The sequence below is a fragment of the Oreochromis niloticus genome, linkage group LG1 (genome assembly GCF_001858045.2).
Source record: "Oreochromis niloticus isolate F11D_XX linkage group LG1, O_niloticus_UMD_NMBU, whole genome shotgun sequence".
Taxonomy (NCBI): Eukaryota; Metazoa; Chordata; class Actinopteri; order Cichliformes; family Cichlidae; genus Oreochromis; species Oreochromis niloticus.
In genome coordinates, this window is record NC_031965.2 from 11547975 (window position 1) to 11562883 (window position 14909).

Here is a 14909-nt window from a genome sequence, read left to right on the forward strand (position 1 = left end):
ACCAAACTTGGCACATAGCTTCATCTTCATCTTCACCCTGAAGGTTTTTATCTATTGCATATCATGACATCATCATGCAGCCTAGCAACAATCTATCAATAAGTTAAAATGAGCTGTTATTAACATTTTTGAATCTACAACAGCATCACAACAACAACATTTAATCAATTTTTGAATTATTATATATATATTGAATTATTATTGCTGCATTATTATGATAGGATTGCCTGGCGACTACGTACCAGTTGGCTAAAATCACCTGTTTTAATCTTTATGCACCTGAAATACTGCATGAAAACAACCTATTTTTTACTTCATGACAATACCATCTCGTTTAGGATTACATGCCTAGCAACCACCTAGCAACAGCTAAAATGACCCATCTACTGCCACTATTTTTATTTTCTTTATTTTTACTTTTCATGTGGCTAAATCCATCAGTTGCCAACAGGTAAAAAGCCAAAGAATATCATAGCATGGACCTTTAACAGTTGTAATAACATAGTGTTCTTTTAGTGCCTGAATCAAAAGTGAGTACACTGAATTCTCTTTTATAACCTTTTTTTTTGGTGCAGTTCTGCACAACAAGTGAAATAAAAGAAGCACTACTTGAAGCAGAGGTGAAAGCCTTCACAGACACTCTGTAGTTGTGTTTGGTGTGCAACTTCTAACTGAGCTGAGGAGTAGATGTCAGGTCTCAAAAGAGCAGACCTGATATAACTACAGTAAAATAAACAGTAGAACAGGCAGTGGGGGGCTTCTGCAGTGTATGGCACAAGTATGCAGGTCCGTGTATTCCATCAGATTCAAAGACTCTTTGCCAACTGGAGGTAATGTGGCCTCATTTCAGTAACCCAATGAGCGCCTGCTGTGGCAGGGTGTTTAAATCACCCCGTTGAGCAGACATGTGGAGAAATGGTGCATGCCCTTTCCTCTGTAGCTCCATCAGCAGTAATGCACAGACCTCAATAAATGTTGTTGGGCAAAATAATGTCCTTTACAGTAAACACTTGGCAAATAAAACACCCTTAAAACTCAAAATGACTTTTTGCAACTTTTGCACATTTTAATAACTCCAATGTCTAAAAGCCTCTTAAATACTGGAGATTATTTTTTTTAAACCAGCCTTCATTTTGATCTCGACTATAGACGACAAGTTTCGTGGCTTTATTTTCTATGGTTATGACAAAATCTGTTGGCAAAATCTGTCCACAGACAGACTGAGGGGCCTGCCAAAGTTCTTAAAAGTGCCTTTGTAACAGTTCCCAACTAGCTGTCATTCCAACTGCAGTTTTGCCAAAGCCATTTGGGAACAAGGTAATATTAGTGGATACTAAGGGCAAACACTCATGTCTGAAAGAATAACAGACAGGATGTGGTTAAAGTGACATAATTCACAAGACTGTTAACCAGGAGAGTGCTGTTTGAATCCTGTGTCACTTTTGAACTTTTTTTCATTGCTTTGTTGATGTTTGCTGTTTCGCTTCTTTATCCTTTTCAACTTTCTTTGGTTTTCCTTTTTACTCACTGCTTAGTTGGGTCATTGGATCCAAAGGATTCAGAAAAGACAGTAGAAATTTACCCTTTCACAACATTAAATGACACTGAATGGTACCTACCAAATTAAGGTTTTGCTAACAAAGCCTTGACCAAGGCTCTGTAAGTAATGCATGTCTTTTGGCCCGTCTCCCTCACCCCTAATCAGTCACACCAGATGGCCGGCCCTCTGTGAGCCTGGTTCTGCTGGAGGTTTGTTCCTGTTAAACAGGAGTTTTTCCTTCCTACTGTCACCAGCTGCCTGCTGATTTGTGATTGTTGAGCTTTTCTCCGTATTATTGTTGGGTCGTTACCTTACAATATAAAGCACCCTGAGATGAGGGTTGCTGTGATTTTGCACAAACAGAATGGAACTGAATGACACGCACACAAAGACTCATAAGCCGAAGAAAATACCAGCTTTGCTATCAGCTGTGATAATAACCTACCTAAATGCAAAGAAACAGCAGATATCTGTGTCTACTATTCTATTTTGGTTCTCAAGTACAGCCTTTTAAATACAGCTGCATTCTTGCCTAACTTCAGGTTTTGGTCATAAAAGGCTTTTTTTTTTCACAGAGTCACTTTCCAGCTGTGATCCTGTTCCTATCCAAACATTCACAGCTGAGGGAATGAGAATTCAGACAAGTCTGGAAAAGTTGACTGCACTATAGATTGGCGCACAAGCTCACGGGCCTGTCAGTAAGTGTAAAAATTCTAGTTCTCCAGTTGAAGGGAAAGTGGAAGCCTAAAGAGCATAAATGATCTGGAACAATCCACTGCAATTTACAGAATGTGTGTAGTTTATTTGATTGACTTATTTAAATCTTAAATGTTAAACCACATGTGTAAATATACTAAATAAAAGCAGTTTCACATGATTTCAGGTCCATGCAATCAGCAGTTCATTCTGAACATTATACATACATGGAACCCAGAGATAGGGAAAACGGCATCAGTGACAATACACTGTAGTAGATATGACAGGATTTAGTCAAATTTATTCAGTGGAGGTAAACTCCAGAAATCACCCTACAGATGTGTAGCAACTGCATAGAGGAAATACGAACTCATACATGCAAGTCAGTGTGGATAAAATGATGACATAATCTAAACTTGTTTTAATGATCTGTAGCTCTCATTAAAGTGGTATTTTTACATTGGCCACAGCTCATGCGACATTCCTGCATCCAGCTGAGAGCTGTCAGACTATGTACTGTGCACACACTCCCACATACACATACAAATATACACAGACAGTCTTGCATAAGTGCACAGCTGTTTGATCACACACCAACTCTTGCTGCTCTGACTAAACAGTCTTTTAAAACTGAAATTCAACAGAATGTGTAAGATGTCTGGTGAACAGACCGACGAGTCATAACTGAGTAAAACAACTGGAACACTTAGTGCTGCAGGCCACAGTATTTTCAGCCGGGTAGTAGACTGAGTAGCCAATACACAGATACAGTATTGTTACAGTAACTTTACCAAATCACTGAAAAGACAACTACTGAAATCTGCACACTTTTCACCAATTTCTATTTATCATATGCGTTATATTAGATGCACGAACACCTAATAACGGTGACAAAATACCAATCCCCTCAACTGTGTTTTGCTGTATGTGGTTTACACACTGTTTGCACCTCGTTCTCAGACATTTACAGACAGATCTGTTGACCTTTATTCCACATGTGTCAGTCTCATCTGACCTTTACATTTCTGGTAGACATGATCGACTGACATGGTTGCTAAACAAGTTGGCTTTTCAGCATAATATCTCTAGTAAGTTGCAGGTCACAGCATCTTTTAGACAGACAGTAGCCAATACACAGAAACAGTATTGTTACAGTAACTTCACTAAATCACTGAGAAGGCATCTATAGAAATCTGCACACTTCACCAAATTGGGAGTGGTATTTAGTTTCTACTACTACTACTGGGACTACTGCTAACAATAATAATAATGATGAGCAGATCCATTGATTGGAAACATAAAGTCCAAAGCTCTCTGTTAGCTTCCAGCTTTGCTGAGTTGTTGAGTCGTGATTTTACCAGGAAGCAGAAGATGGTAGTTTTTTTTCCACCTGGAATATTGTAAAACTGCTTAATATGAACCATGCATGTACAACACTAAAGGCTTCACATGCCGGGCTGCCATAGAAGACGTGCAGTAGAGGATGAATAACTTTGCCAAGGGGAACAACTAAAAACTACACTAAAAAGTACACCATTGTATCACCATTAAGGAAAAACACAGGTATTTAAATTCAATTCTGCTCTTTGATTGAGCTAACTGGAAACAATTTCTTAATGCATTGTACTTCAACAGTAATGAGATTAAGTTCTGATTAATCCAGTAAATGTCTCTGAAGTGTGGGTACGTTGGTACTATGGAAGAGCAGGACATGACCTACTAGTCAGCTGCTTTGCAATTTAAGCCTTGTGGCCGACTGCTGTACTACAACAAGGCAAGATGAATGAATGATTGAACGAATAGGTGAATGCTGAGCATCCCCCCCCCCCCCCCCCACACACACACAGAACGCCGCTCCAATGTAAAGTATATGTGGGGCAAAACAATGTTTGACTAGACAGAACCAGCAGGAGGGAAAAGAGACCATGACACTATAAATAATCTTCTGTTAGAATAGGTTTATATGCTTTAATAATTAGGGTATATTTAATAATGGGGTATATTTAGAGAGCAAATTTTCAGAAACACTTTAGAGAAAGGCTGCAGTGAAGATATGTCATGTAAGAAAAGCATGAACCCCAAAACATCAGTGTATTCTGTGGGAGAGAATACATCCATTTGGTGTGGACACAAAAAACATAACGAGGGAGTTTATTAAAAATTCAAATAAGAATTATAACGTATAATGTTAAACATGTAAAGCTGTATAGGTCAACATAAAAAATGTGGTCTCACTATTACAATGTTGCACAGTTTCTGCTGTCATCATTTAAACAACTGCAGGAGGTTACTGGTCAGAAAACTGAAAGGGAGGTTATGGAAAGCATTTCATAAAATTCGTCACACTCGTTATTTTCTGGTGAAGGACTCTGGAAGCAACTGAAGTCAAGTTTTTTTTTTAATTGACATATAATTATATATCTTTATAAACACAACTAATGGTTTTTGCACACACACATACACAGAAGCAAGACCTGAACATGGCACGGTGCCAGCACAATGCTGGCTAAAAGATATTTTGGAAATGCCAGAAACTAATTCTGGCCACCACGTGGTGCCAGTTGGCCTAGTGCGCATCAGGAGTTTGTGCTATGAGGTAATATGATGAATGTGAGGTATTCGGTTCAGAGCTACAGCTTGATTTGCAAGCACAAATTACTGGGAGGAAACCACCACAAGAGAGGTGCAGTAGATCACTTGCTTACACAGGGAAAAAATAGAGACATCCCAACATCTTTGCCAAGTCAGCTGTCTCTCAGCTCCACATCTTGTCAGCAAGTATTTTACAGTCATTATTTCCTTGACCTCTTAATCTTAGCAACTGATCACTAAGGTGAAGTTTGACAGTTTTATACCAGGCTAAAAATATGCATTACAGTAAGAGATACTGATATTTTAAATAAAATAAAGACAGTAAAATTCTGCAATGCAATAAAAGTAGCCATTGCACCAGCAGAAACCATCATAATGTCAATATATGAGATTTCCACTGGATGAAGATGTATATCACACACAAAGAAAGCCAGGCCTCCTGCCACATGGACTAAACTTGAGATCGCTGGCCGTGAGTGGCTCGCCATCACTCAGCAACAGCTTGATTTGAAAGGATATAATAGTTGCCAAGCTACAAAACATCAGTAAAGAGAATTTAACATGAAAAAGCTGTAATATTTTGCAAAGACGCCGTGCGTAAATAACATGAGTCCTTACCATTTTTCTCCTCCAGCAGCCACATGTTGCTGAACAGTGTATCCAAACTGTGCTTGTTTAGGGCCTTTAATGATCCTGTATTTCTTTGTGTCGATGTTAAAGCAGTCGTGGAACCCTTTGGAAAAGAAAATACAAGTCTTGTCAGCAGCGATATAAGCAGGACTTTAAATACCATCTCCAATGGCATTAGTATAATCCAAATAGAACATCTAGATTCTGTGGTAAATGTTTGTGCTGAACCTCAGCATCTGGCCTGAATACAACAAAGCGCGGCTAAGTCCTCCTTACTCATCCTCAAAATAATCCCAAGTCTCCTGCTCTAGCCTAAACACAGACTTCCCTCCTAACGAAACAAATATTATTCAGATAAACTGAGCTGTCTGTCATGATTGACTGACACTTTTCCATTGGACATCTGCAGACCCAGAGGAGTTTTGGTTAAACGTGTGTCAACATGGCCACCAACATAGCATATTTTTTTACTTCCATAGGGCATACTTGACAGACATCAGGGTTGTTTACTTCATCCCAGTATGTCAGTCTAAGGCGAAGTAGAAGAAGACAAAAAGAAGAGAAGCAATTGAAACTGACATTATAATTAAAAGCCGGTGAAATATACTTGGATGCAATCAGAGGGCAAGAAGAATACATGTGCACTTAAATTTTTCTCACATTTTAGGCATCTTATAAAAACGTCTTGTGCAAAAGCACAAACCACCAATGCCATTTTTTAAGATTTTGCATGTCACTAACTTAACCTATTATATTTTATTAATGCTGACAGCAAGATTTGGCCTTCAAATTTCCATGAAAGACGAGGATCTTTGTGGAGGTGACGAAACGTTACTTTTGGCAACAAAGAAGGGAAAAATCGTAACTGTAATGCAGCTCTGCTTTCCTCTCAATTCATCTCCCCTGCTTCATCCATCTTCTGCATAATTTGCTCCCGAACTCTCTTCCGCTAACTGCTATACTTTATACTGAAGAGTCCCTGCTCTGTTTTTTGCTCTATTAATATTTCAGCTACTGTAAGTTCAGGACTCACTTTTACCTTTGCACTACATGTTACTGATATCCCCAAAACTACACCGAGTCACGTTTCAGGGAAAAACCGTCGCCTAAAGAGAGGGACATAGGAGGGAAACTGAATCACGCTTGGTGCTTAATGAGACAGAGGTTTCCTTAAAATTAAAGTGTTTTCTCACAGCTGGAGCTGCAACGCTGAGCTGAGAGCTCAGAAGTCTCTTCTTTTAACCACCGGGGACCTCTGTACTTCTTACTTTGTGGCTCTTGTCCTCACACTGTAGGGTTTATTAAGTCTCTCACACTCAAGCAAAAAACCACCACACACAGTTCATTCCCCATGAATGAGACTCTGGGGTCACATTGAGTCAAGTGAGACGTTTCTTTCTTTGCCTGGGAAATCTTTGATAAATTCAAGTGAGGGAATGTGAAACAAAGCTGGACACATGTTCAATTAAAGTTACTCAATAAGAAACAACAGTTCAAAATTCAAGACAGCTGACTCACAGAGAAAGATAGGGAGAGAAAACTTGCTGCTGCTGTAACTTAACACACACAGTTTTATTTACTATTTTTAATCTGATGTTGCAATTATGAAAACATTTCAATATTTTACTGTCGAATATTTGCACTCTAATTACATTAACTGGTGATTCTAAATTACCCGTAGGTGTGAATGTGAGCTTGAATGGTTGCCTGCCTGTTTGTGTTATCACCCTGTAGTGATCTGGTGACCTGTCCTTGGTGTACTTTCACCCTGTGCCAGCTGGGATAGGCTCCAGCACCCCAGCCAATCCTGAATTGGATAAATGGTCGAGAAAATAGGTCCATGGAATCTTTTCTCTTCACTTGCATCAATGTATCTGTTTATCTGAATGTCCAGCAGCTGATCACATGGCATATGTACCAGTCTAACATTGTGTACGTTTCTTTGAGACACCTCTCAACAAGTGTTTTCTGTTCATCACCTTTAACAAAAACTCTAAGATCTTCTTGGGATGTTAGATGGATCTGTTGGGTATTCAGGTGTTCAAATTCCTTTTTTTTAAAGTATCAAGGTGTTGGTTTGGAAGCAAAATACAAAAATGTGTGGTCACCCAGAGCCTCAGCGTAGCTGTGGCAAGTGTGGCAGGAGTCTGTTTGCTGATTCATAAAGCTGTTTTATTGGCTTACAGACCATTTTAATGAGTGAACTCTTTTATTGAAGCAAATTAGGGAAAACTTTATGTTAGAAACCACTTTGAAGACATCAATTTAAGCGGTCAATATTCTGCCACTGCTCCAAATTTAAAAGAATGTAGAATAGGATCACAAGTATTGTCAGAATGGTTAAATAACAACTGAATTGCTTGTAATTTATAAAGATGTTCTATATTATAAAAAATATTGCATTGTTCTTAAATCATAAATACTGCAAAATTACCACTTTAGCATTGCTTAACACAGCAGACCAGATTTCCGTTCTGTTGGTGCTTTGAGATGTAGAGGAGAGGCTGGATGTTGAGTCCGAAGACAAATGGCCCCTCTACAGAAATGTGAATTTGTCTGCATTCCTTAGATAGTGAATATTTAGGCATGTTAATAGGCTGTCTAAACACAAATGAAACTAAATATTTGCCTTCCCATTTCCTTAGCATGCATCTGTAAACTGTGGCCAAAACTGACAGTTTGGGGACTGCAGGCAGTTTTAAAAAAATAAACATAAAAAAATAAATAAACTGAGACCACACTTCTACCACAGCTACGCTTGGATTCCCAACTACACAATGAATAAGTCATTCATATTTTTCTTTCAGTCAAGTGACCTCAAGTATCTCATGATTTGATTGGCATCACCGTAGACTGTTTGTTCTGCTTCATGAAAAGCTCTCTTAAAGTGAAAGGCCGTCTCTGCCACGCAAACTCTTCAAGTAAATATTGACACATGTGCCACATTGCTCATTTCCTGTGGTACGAATGGTGCACACGACCAGCTCTTCTTTCATCCTATCCCATAACGTCCCTTTAAAGTTTCTATATAGCCACAAACATATTCAGCAAACAAAGTTGAAAATAAGTCACCACGATGGAGCCGTGTGAGAATAAATTAGAAGGAATCTCTTGAATTTGTAGCGTGGGTGCTGTGCTGCATCATTTCATAATTTTTTTTTTTGGGAGTGGGGATAATTATAAAATACTACAGAATTTTATCTGTTCTGATATCTGATTTCAGCTGCCGGTTATGCAATGCAAGCAGTTATCCTCCTTTTCTCGGCTGAAGATGAAGCAAGGAATGTTACAGCTAATAATCTCACAGTCCTTGTAACAGAGAGAGAAGTGTCAGGGTAACAAGCATGAGAACTGAGATCATCCAGTTTCCATTTAAAGACACTAAAGTGGCAAAGCAATTTAATATTCTCAGTAATATTAGCAGCTTCTAACGTAAGGTCAGAGTCTTGCTGGGTTTCCTGTGTACCGGTTTCTTTGCCCAGATAAATAAACCTCAGGCCGGTGGCTGCCGGTGTGACTCACATTAGTCTGCTGCTGCTTTTGGCCCAACACCAAGCCGCTGGAGCTCCACCGCAGCCCCGCTGATATAGAGCAGCAGTTTGGATGAATTGTGCAAACTGCTGGCTTGGACACATCCTCATATCACACACACACGCATGATACAGCACCGTGACGTCTCCTCTTCTTCGCTGATTTTTTTTAATCTGTCCCGACAATCACTTGTGATGTGTGTGTGGAAACAGCATCTGACTGGTGTTACATGACCAGGAGCGAGATCTTTGGCACATACGGGTCTTTGCATAAAAGTAAATATCAGAGGAAACGGAATGCAATGATTTTCCATTGATCCATTCTGGATTTCCAGTGATCCAATGGTTTTCTCTGGAAAGATACACTTCATGGTATTTCACAGTTGACAATATACTTTCAAAGATTTTGGCGCCTTATTTCACTGTTATCTATGCCAAAGCAAATACTGTGGGAGGCATGGGGTGTGTAAAACCAGATGCTCCAAGTACACAGGAGCCAACTGGGCACTGCTAGGTTGTTAACCTTCTGAGTTGATAAAAGGCTCAACAGGGATTCAGGCTAAATCTCTGTAGCTGGAGATGGAGCATAAATTGCTATTGGTCAGTATAGCATTAACTAACTATAACTAAAACATGAGCAGCTTTTAAATACAGATGTAATGGACTGAAATGGCTTTTCATTGATAAATAGGTATCAGGCTCCTTAACACAGATTGTCGTTCAAAGTGACAAAGCTCTCTGGTGCCTGCAGGACTTATAGGTCTTGTCCACAGGGCAATTGAAACTAATTATTTAGCTGTTAATTATAGGCAACATGTGTCTTCAAACCATTAAACCCTGTTACAGTTTCTTGGATGTGGACACACTGAAATGAGGTCATTTTTTCACACAAATGCACAGAAAGAAAAATAAACAGTTCATACTGTATATTCTGCTGGCAGAGTGCAACTAAGGGACATGTGCCTCGTGATGGAGTTCACACCCTATATACATATATAAAAGTTTCATATTCATCACATCCAAACCAAATAGACGTATTTAAAGTTATCTTCATTCAAAAGTCATTTGAGGCCACACACGGCAGTCCACAGCCTCTTGCTTGCTTTCCAAAACATCTCCCACTACATCACATCTTCTGCCACAGACTCCAGCTACGAGGTCAGTTACTCTATTACTGTGGCATCAATCCAAAGGTTTGCTCCAATAAATTCCAAAACTGATCCAAATATTTACAATAGACATTTCCTTTTCTCCACTCTTCAGTTTCACATTATTTACCAAACTTGTAAATTAAAAATCAGTTTGATTCCTCTTCCAAATAGTTTGAAAAGAAGTGAATAATGCCTTTCTGTTGAGGAAAAAACAGGCAAAACATAATGTACAGCCACAGTGACAAGTTGCCCAGAATTTTATGGAAATGTTTCCTCACATAATTTTAGGAAATGCGGCTGCATTGTGACTATACTGAGCTCAATATGTAACCATACAGAAATCTCCAGTGCAGCCCTGCATCGGTTACTGACGCTTCTACAGGCCATTTAAAGGATGCGGTTGATTTAATTAGCTTTACTAAACACTGGGACTGTATATTACTTTAGACGATAATCATAATAAAGGTTTGGCTTTGAAAAGTACATGCATGTGATGCATTTGACTCCGTCTCTGTCATCCTGTTACTTTCACCCTGTCTGGATGTGGTGCTGCTAAAGTGATTACACTGGTAATTGACCACATTTCTGGCTGAGCACCACCAGTTCTCCAGTCTCTGTAAAGTTGACACTGAAAAGATGGCATGAGATTTAAGAACATGCCTGCTTCCAGTGTGACACAGAGCTTCTTTGTGGACCTTTAAGAGACAGCGTATCTTTCTGTAAAGCAAATGACCTTTGCCTTGCTGTTTCTTGATACTCATGTGCACAAATAGCCTTTCATCCACTGAAGATACTTAAATCTCACTGTTCTAGTACAGAGTGCACAGATTTGCAAATAAAGTATCATAATACTAACAAAATAAGTCATGTAGTAAAAAAAGAAAACCTCTTTATTTTAGAAATGTTTCCTGCTGCTCAAATGAGACACAGTACGATTAAATAAGCATTATATTTCTATTATTATAAAGCTACACGAGGAAAGACGGTTAGATCCACACATTAGTATGATACAAGCACACATATACACTTACAACAATAAACACCTTTAACTCACCCAGCTGCTGGCTGTAGATCCAAAGCAGGAGAAAGCAGTAGTACTCCATATGGTCTGCGGTGCAAGCGTGCGTCAGTGTGATGGTGTACGAGTGATGACTGCTGTGAGGGTGTAAGTGGTGGGCTGAGGCACGCACGGTTAAAGATCCCACTCTGATTGACTCGGAGTTAAAGTGCTGCCTATATCTCGGGGAAGTAGGAGGGGACTGTCGAAGAAGAAGGAGGTACACAACAGCAGGGCAGGGATTCTCCGTCTCTCACCAACTCATTCAGCTCAGTTTGGCCTGACAAATCTTTTGAAATGATTTAACTCGAAGTTTCAGTAGAGAACTTTTGAATGTGGGTTTTTATGATGGCATACATTTGGAGATTTGAGGTGTTAAGGTGAAAAGGAGATACACACATCTAGTTTTCGAACATATAAAAAAAAAACAATAACCGGTCAAACTTTTAGAGTTAACTTGATTTCCAAAAGATTCTTTGGAAATGGTGTAAATCAGCAGCAGCACCACCTTTCCTTTTCTCATTACAAGACTAAATGCGCTTCTTTCAGACTCGACACCACAAATGCTATCATCATGGCACAACCACAAACTGACAAGTATATTAACAGTGGCAAGTAATTGCGGGGTTGGTATGTTACCTCATGTGCTCTCACTTGAACCATGTTCAAATGCAGAATGTAGACTGATCTAATTTATGTAGTAAGGCGGATTTTGTGTACATTAGCTTTCCTGAAATCACTCTGTGGTCACCTGGTAGATTTCCTTGTCGAGCCCCGATGAGTTTATGTTTCCACACAGCTAAACTGTATTCTAAATAAAGGGGACATAGTTTTTGCCAGGTTCAAACTGTTTTATGGCGTTTTACAAATGTGACCTCATCAATATGCGGTATCTTTTTTATATATATATTCTTCATTTCCTTTTGGTGCTTTACTGGCAACCCATCCTAAATAAAGTGGAGCAGTGCACATGACCCTGGTGACCCAGAAAATAGAGGAGAGATTTTATTTTAACCCAAACCCAAAGATTTTATTTTCTTAAACATATCTAGTAGTAGTGTTGCTAGCAAGTTTTCCCAAGTGTTACCTTTTGAGGCTGCTGGATTGACAAGGTGGAAGCTTTCCAACTCCTAGCCATGAGCTTGTAGTCAAAGCACAGTCAGTTCAGATTAATCAGAGTGCGAGCAATTAGGCAATAAAGTTGCAGCTACGGACACATTTTACTTATTAAAATAAATCTGATCCAGCAAGGGGTTTCTTCAGTGCTCAAAACACCTCATTTAGCGGGTGTCCAGGAGGCTTTCTAGACAGGTGCCCAGAAACCCAAAAGGAGCCAGCTCTACTCTGAGCTGTTTGTGGGCCCAGATGTCCTTTGGTGGAAGCTCATATTTGCTGCTTATATCCACAGTGTAATTTTTCCTCTCACTAAACGAAGCTAGCAAGTTGCAAGTTGTTCAGAATGCTGCTGCAAAGCTTCTGACCAAGTCCTCCAAGTACTCCCATGTCACACCCCTGCTGATTCAGCTGCACTGGCTCCCTATTAAATTCAGAATCCACTTTAAGGTTTTGACCTGGACTTTCAGGGCTCTGCATGGACAAGCATCCATACATTCCCAGCAGGTTCCTGAGGTCATGTGATCAGGGCTTGCTGGTTGTCCAACACACGAGGCTGAAAACAAAAGGTGACAGAGCTTTTGTAGCTGTGGCCCCCAGACTGTGGCACTCTCTCCCTTTGAGCCTGAGATCTGTGGACTCAGTGGTCGCTTTAAAAAAAAAACAGCTAAAAACTCATCTTTTTAAACTTGCTTTTGGTTGATTTTTATTTTTATGTTTTAGCTTCTGTGAAGCACTTTGTGATTTTTATCCTGAAAGGTGCTATATAAATAAAATTTTACCTTTTTTAATAGCAGCTATAGGTCAGGTTAGCCACCAACACCACCAACAACTTGAAGGCGACCAAATTGGCCACTGTGTTTGGGTACAAAGAAAAATAATGTTTCAATTCATTGCATAAAGTTAACTAAAATGTGTTAGAATTTACACTTACAGAATAACAGTTTTAGCAAGAGTAACATATAAATAAAAAAGATAATAAAACCGTTAGCAAAGGCAAACAGCTATCAAAAACAGCTGCTCTGTATATCTTTCCAGTACAACGCATGCACTAGCTTCAAAAGTCAAATGGTCCATGTGAGATTGTGAAATCCTGGACAAACTCACCATGGAATTAATCCAAGCTGACTTGTTTGTATTTCTAGATTCGGCACGTATCCTGTGAGCTGCTGTCTATTTAAAAATCTGGGAAACCCACATCTATGATTCTAACAGACACCTCCTCTTAGTTTGCAATCACAGTCCCTTTCCTTTTCAACACAGAGCAGCCACAGTTCACACAAATCAAGCCAGTGAGTGCGCTCAAAACCACTTAAACCAAAGCTTTAAAAAATAAAAAAGAATCAAGACTTGCTTTCATTAAGGGTGCTTAAAAGCTCATTGGACTTATTCCTCCTTCATCACTTCTTTTCAGTAGGCCGCTGGCTGCCTTGCACCTTTGAAGTCAGGAAATTAAGCCCTTGCCTACTGTGGCACTGCCTGTGTGGATGTGTGTCCGCATAGCATTGCTGATATACATCTTAAAATTACACCAAGACTAGGTGAGTGAAGGTAAGTGATATTCCATGGTCCACATAGTCCACATGTCTGGATTTGATGGTGTGGACACGCAAACCTACACTGACATGCGATTGTGCTTCCTGCTGGGATTGTACTGTTTTAAAGGAAAAACGCGTTATAGCAGCTTACGTTGTGAGCATGCAGTAAATTCTTCATGCAGACTACCAAAATAAAAGTACACATTGCTCCTCCATCATAGGAATAAAACACTTTCCATATTGGTGGTAAAATTAAAATTGTACAGAGGTTTGGCAGTCAATGTAACATAAAAAACAAGCTAAACATAAAAAGTTTCATAACATGAATTGTTTTATTCAGTATCGTGGGTAAAACTCATAGCTCAAGAATCTCCCACTGTCAGCCTGTAAGACGAATGACAGAGAGAGGAACCTGCAATTATTGGTGCTCTGAATGGAGGCTGTGTGCCAGTGGCGTTTAAGGACTTGGACTTATTTTGTCAGTGTTTCAAGTCCAGGGGGTTGCAAGCATGTTTTACTGCTTACCAAAGCTGCCATGAGGATATTTAACTCCCTGTCTGTAGGGGAGTGTTAGGGTTAGGAGGAGCAGACGTGAACTTAACAGAGTGTGAAAAATTAGGTTTGAAAATCCTATTCTTTTTACCATATATGCCACACAGAGTCCTGCTGTGAAGTGCAGCCTGAAATCAATATTGAACAGAAGCTGCACTTACCTCACCTTTTCAGGGCACCCCACCACAACTGCAAGCAATTACCTCAATCACCCCTGGATTATCTGCTTGTGTGTGATATATGGCTGGCTCCTCAGGCTATAATGGAACAAGTCCTATGGGATCAGACTTAAACAGCCAACCATTCTCAAGGTTCAGGTTGGGTGCGTGCCTCGTGCGGATGCCCAGCATGTATCACCTATCATAATGTTGTCAAATTCGAGACCTCCGAGGTTGCCTTCTGGGGCCTTCTTTCAACTGATTCTGTCTGTGACATCAGCGGTTCAGTTAAGTATTAGTTCAGTGGCCAAGGTCAGAGTTGATTGAGAGAGATTTTTCTAGGTTAGCCCAA

General features: G+C 39.7%; 1 protein-coding gene across 1 annotated transcript in view; it reads right to left on the reverse strand.

The window, feature by feature from the left end:
* The window catches only part of itga11a (integrin, alpha 11a), a 51177-nt gene extending 39816 nt beyond the window's left edge, over positions 1-11361 (reverse strand). The window contains exons 1-2 of the mRNA XM_013274712.3: positions 11194-11361; positions 5447-5561 (exon numbers count right to left, since the gene is read on the reverse strand). Of these exons, the coding sequence (XP_013130166.1) occupies positions 5447-5561; positions 11194-11242 (164 nt within the window). The 5' untranslated portion in view covers positions 11243-11361. The remainder of the gene's footprint in view (positions 1-5446; positions 5562-11193) is intronic.
* Between the last annotated feature and the right edge of the window lie 3548 nt (positions 11362-14909).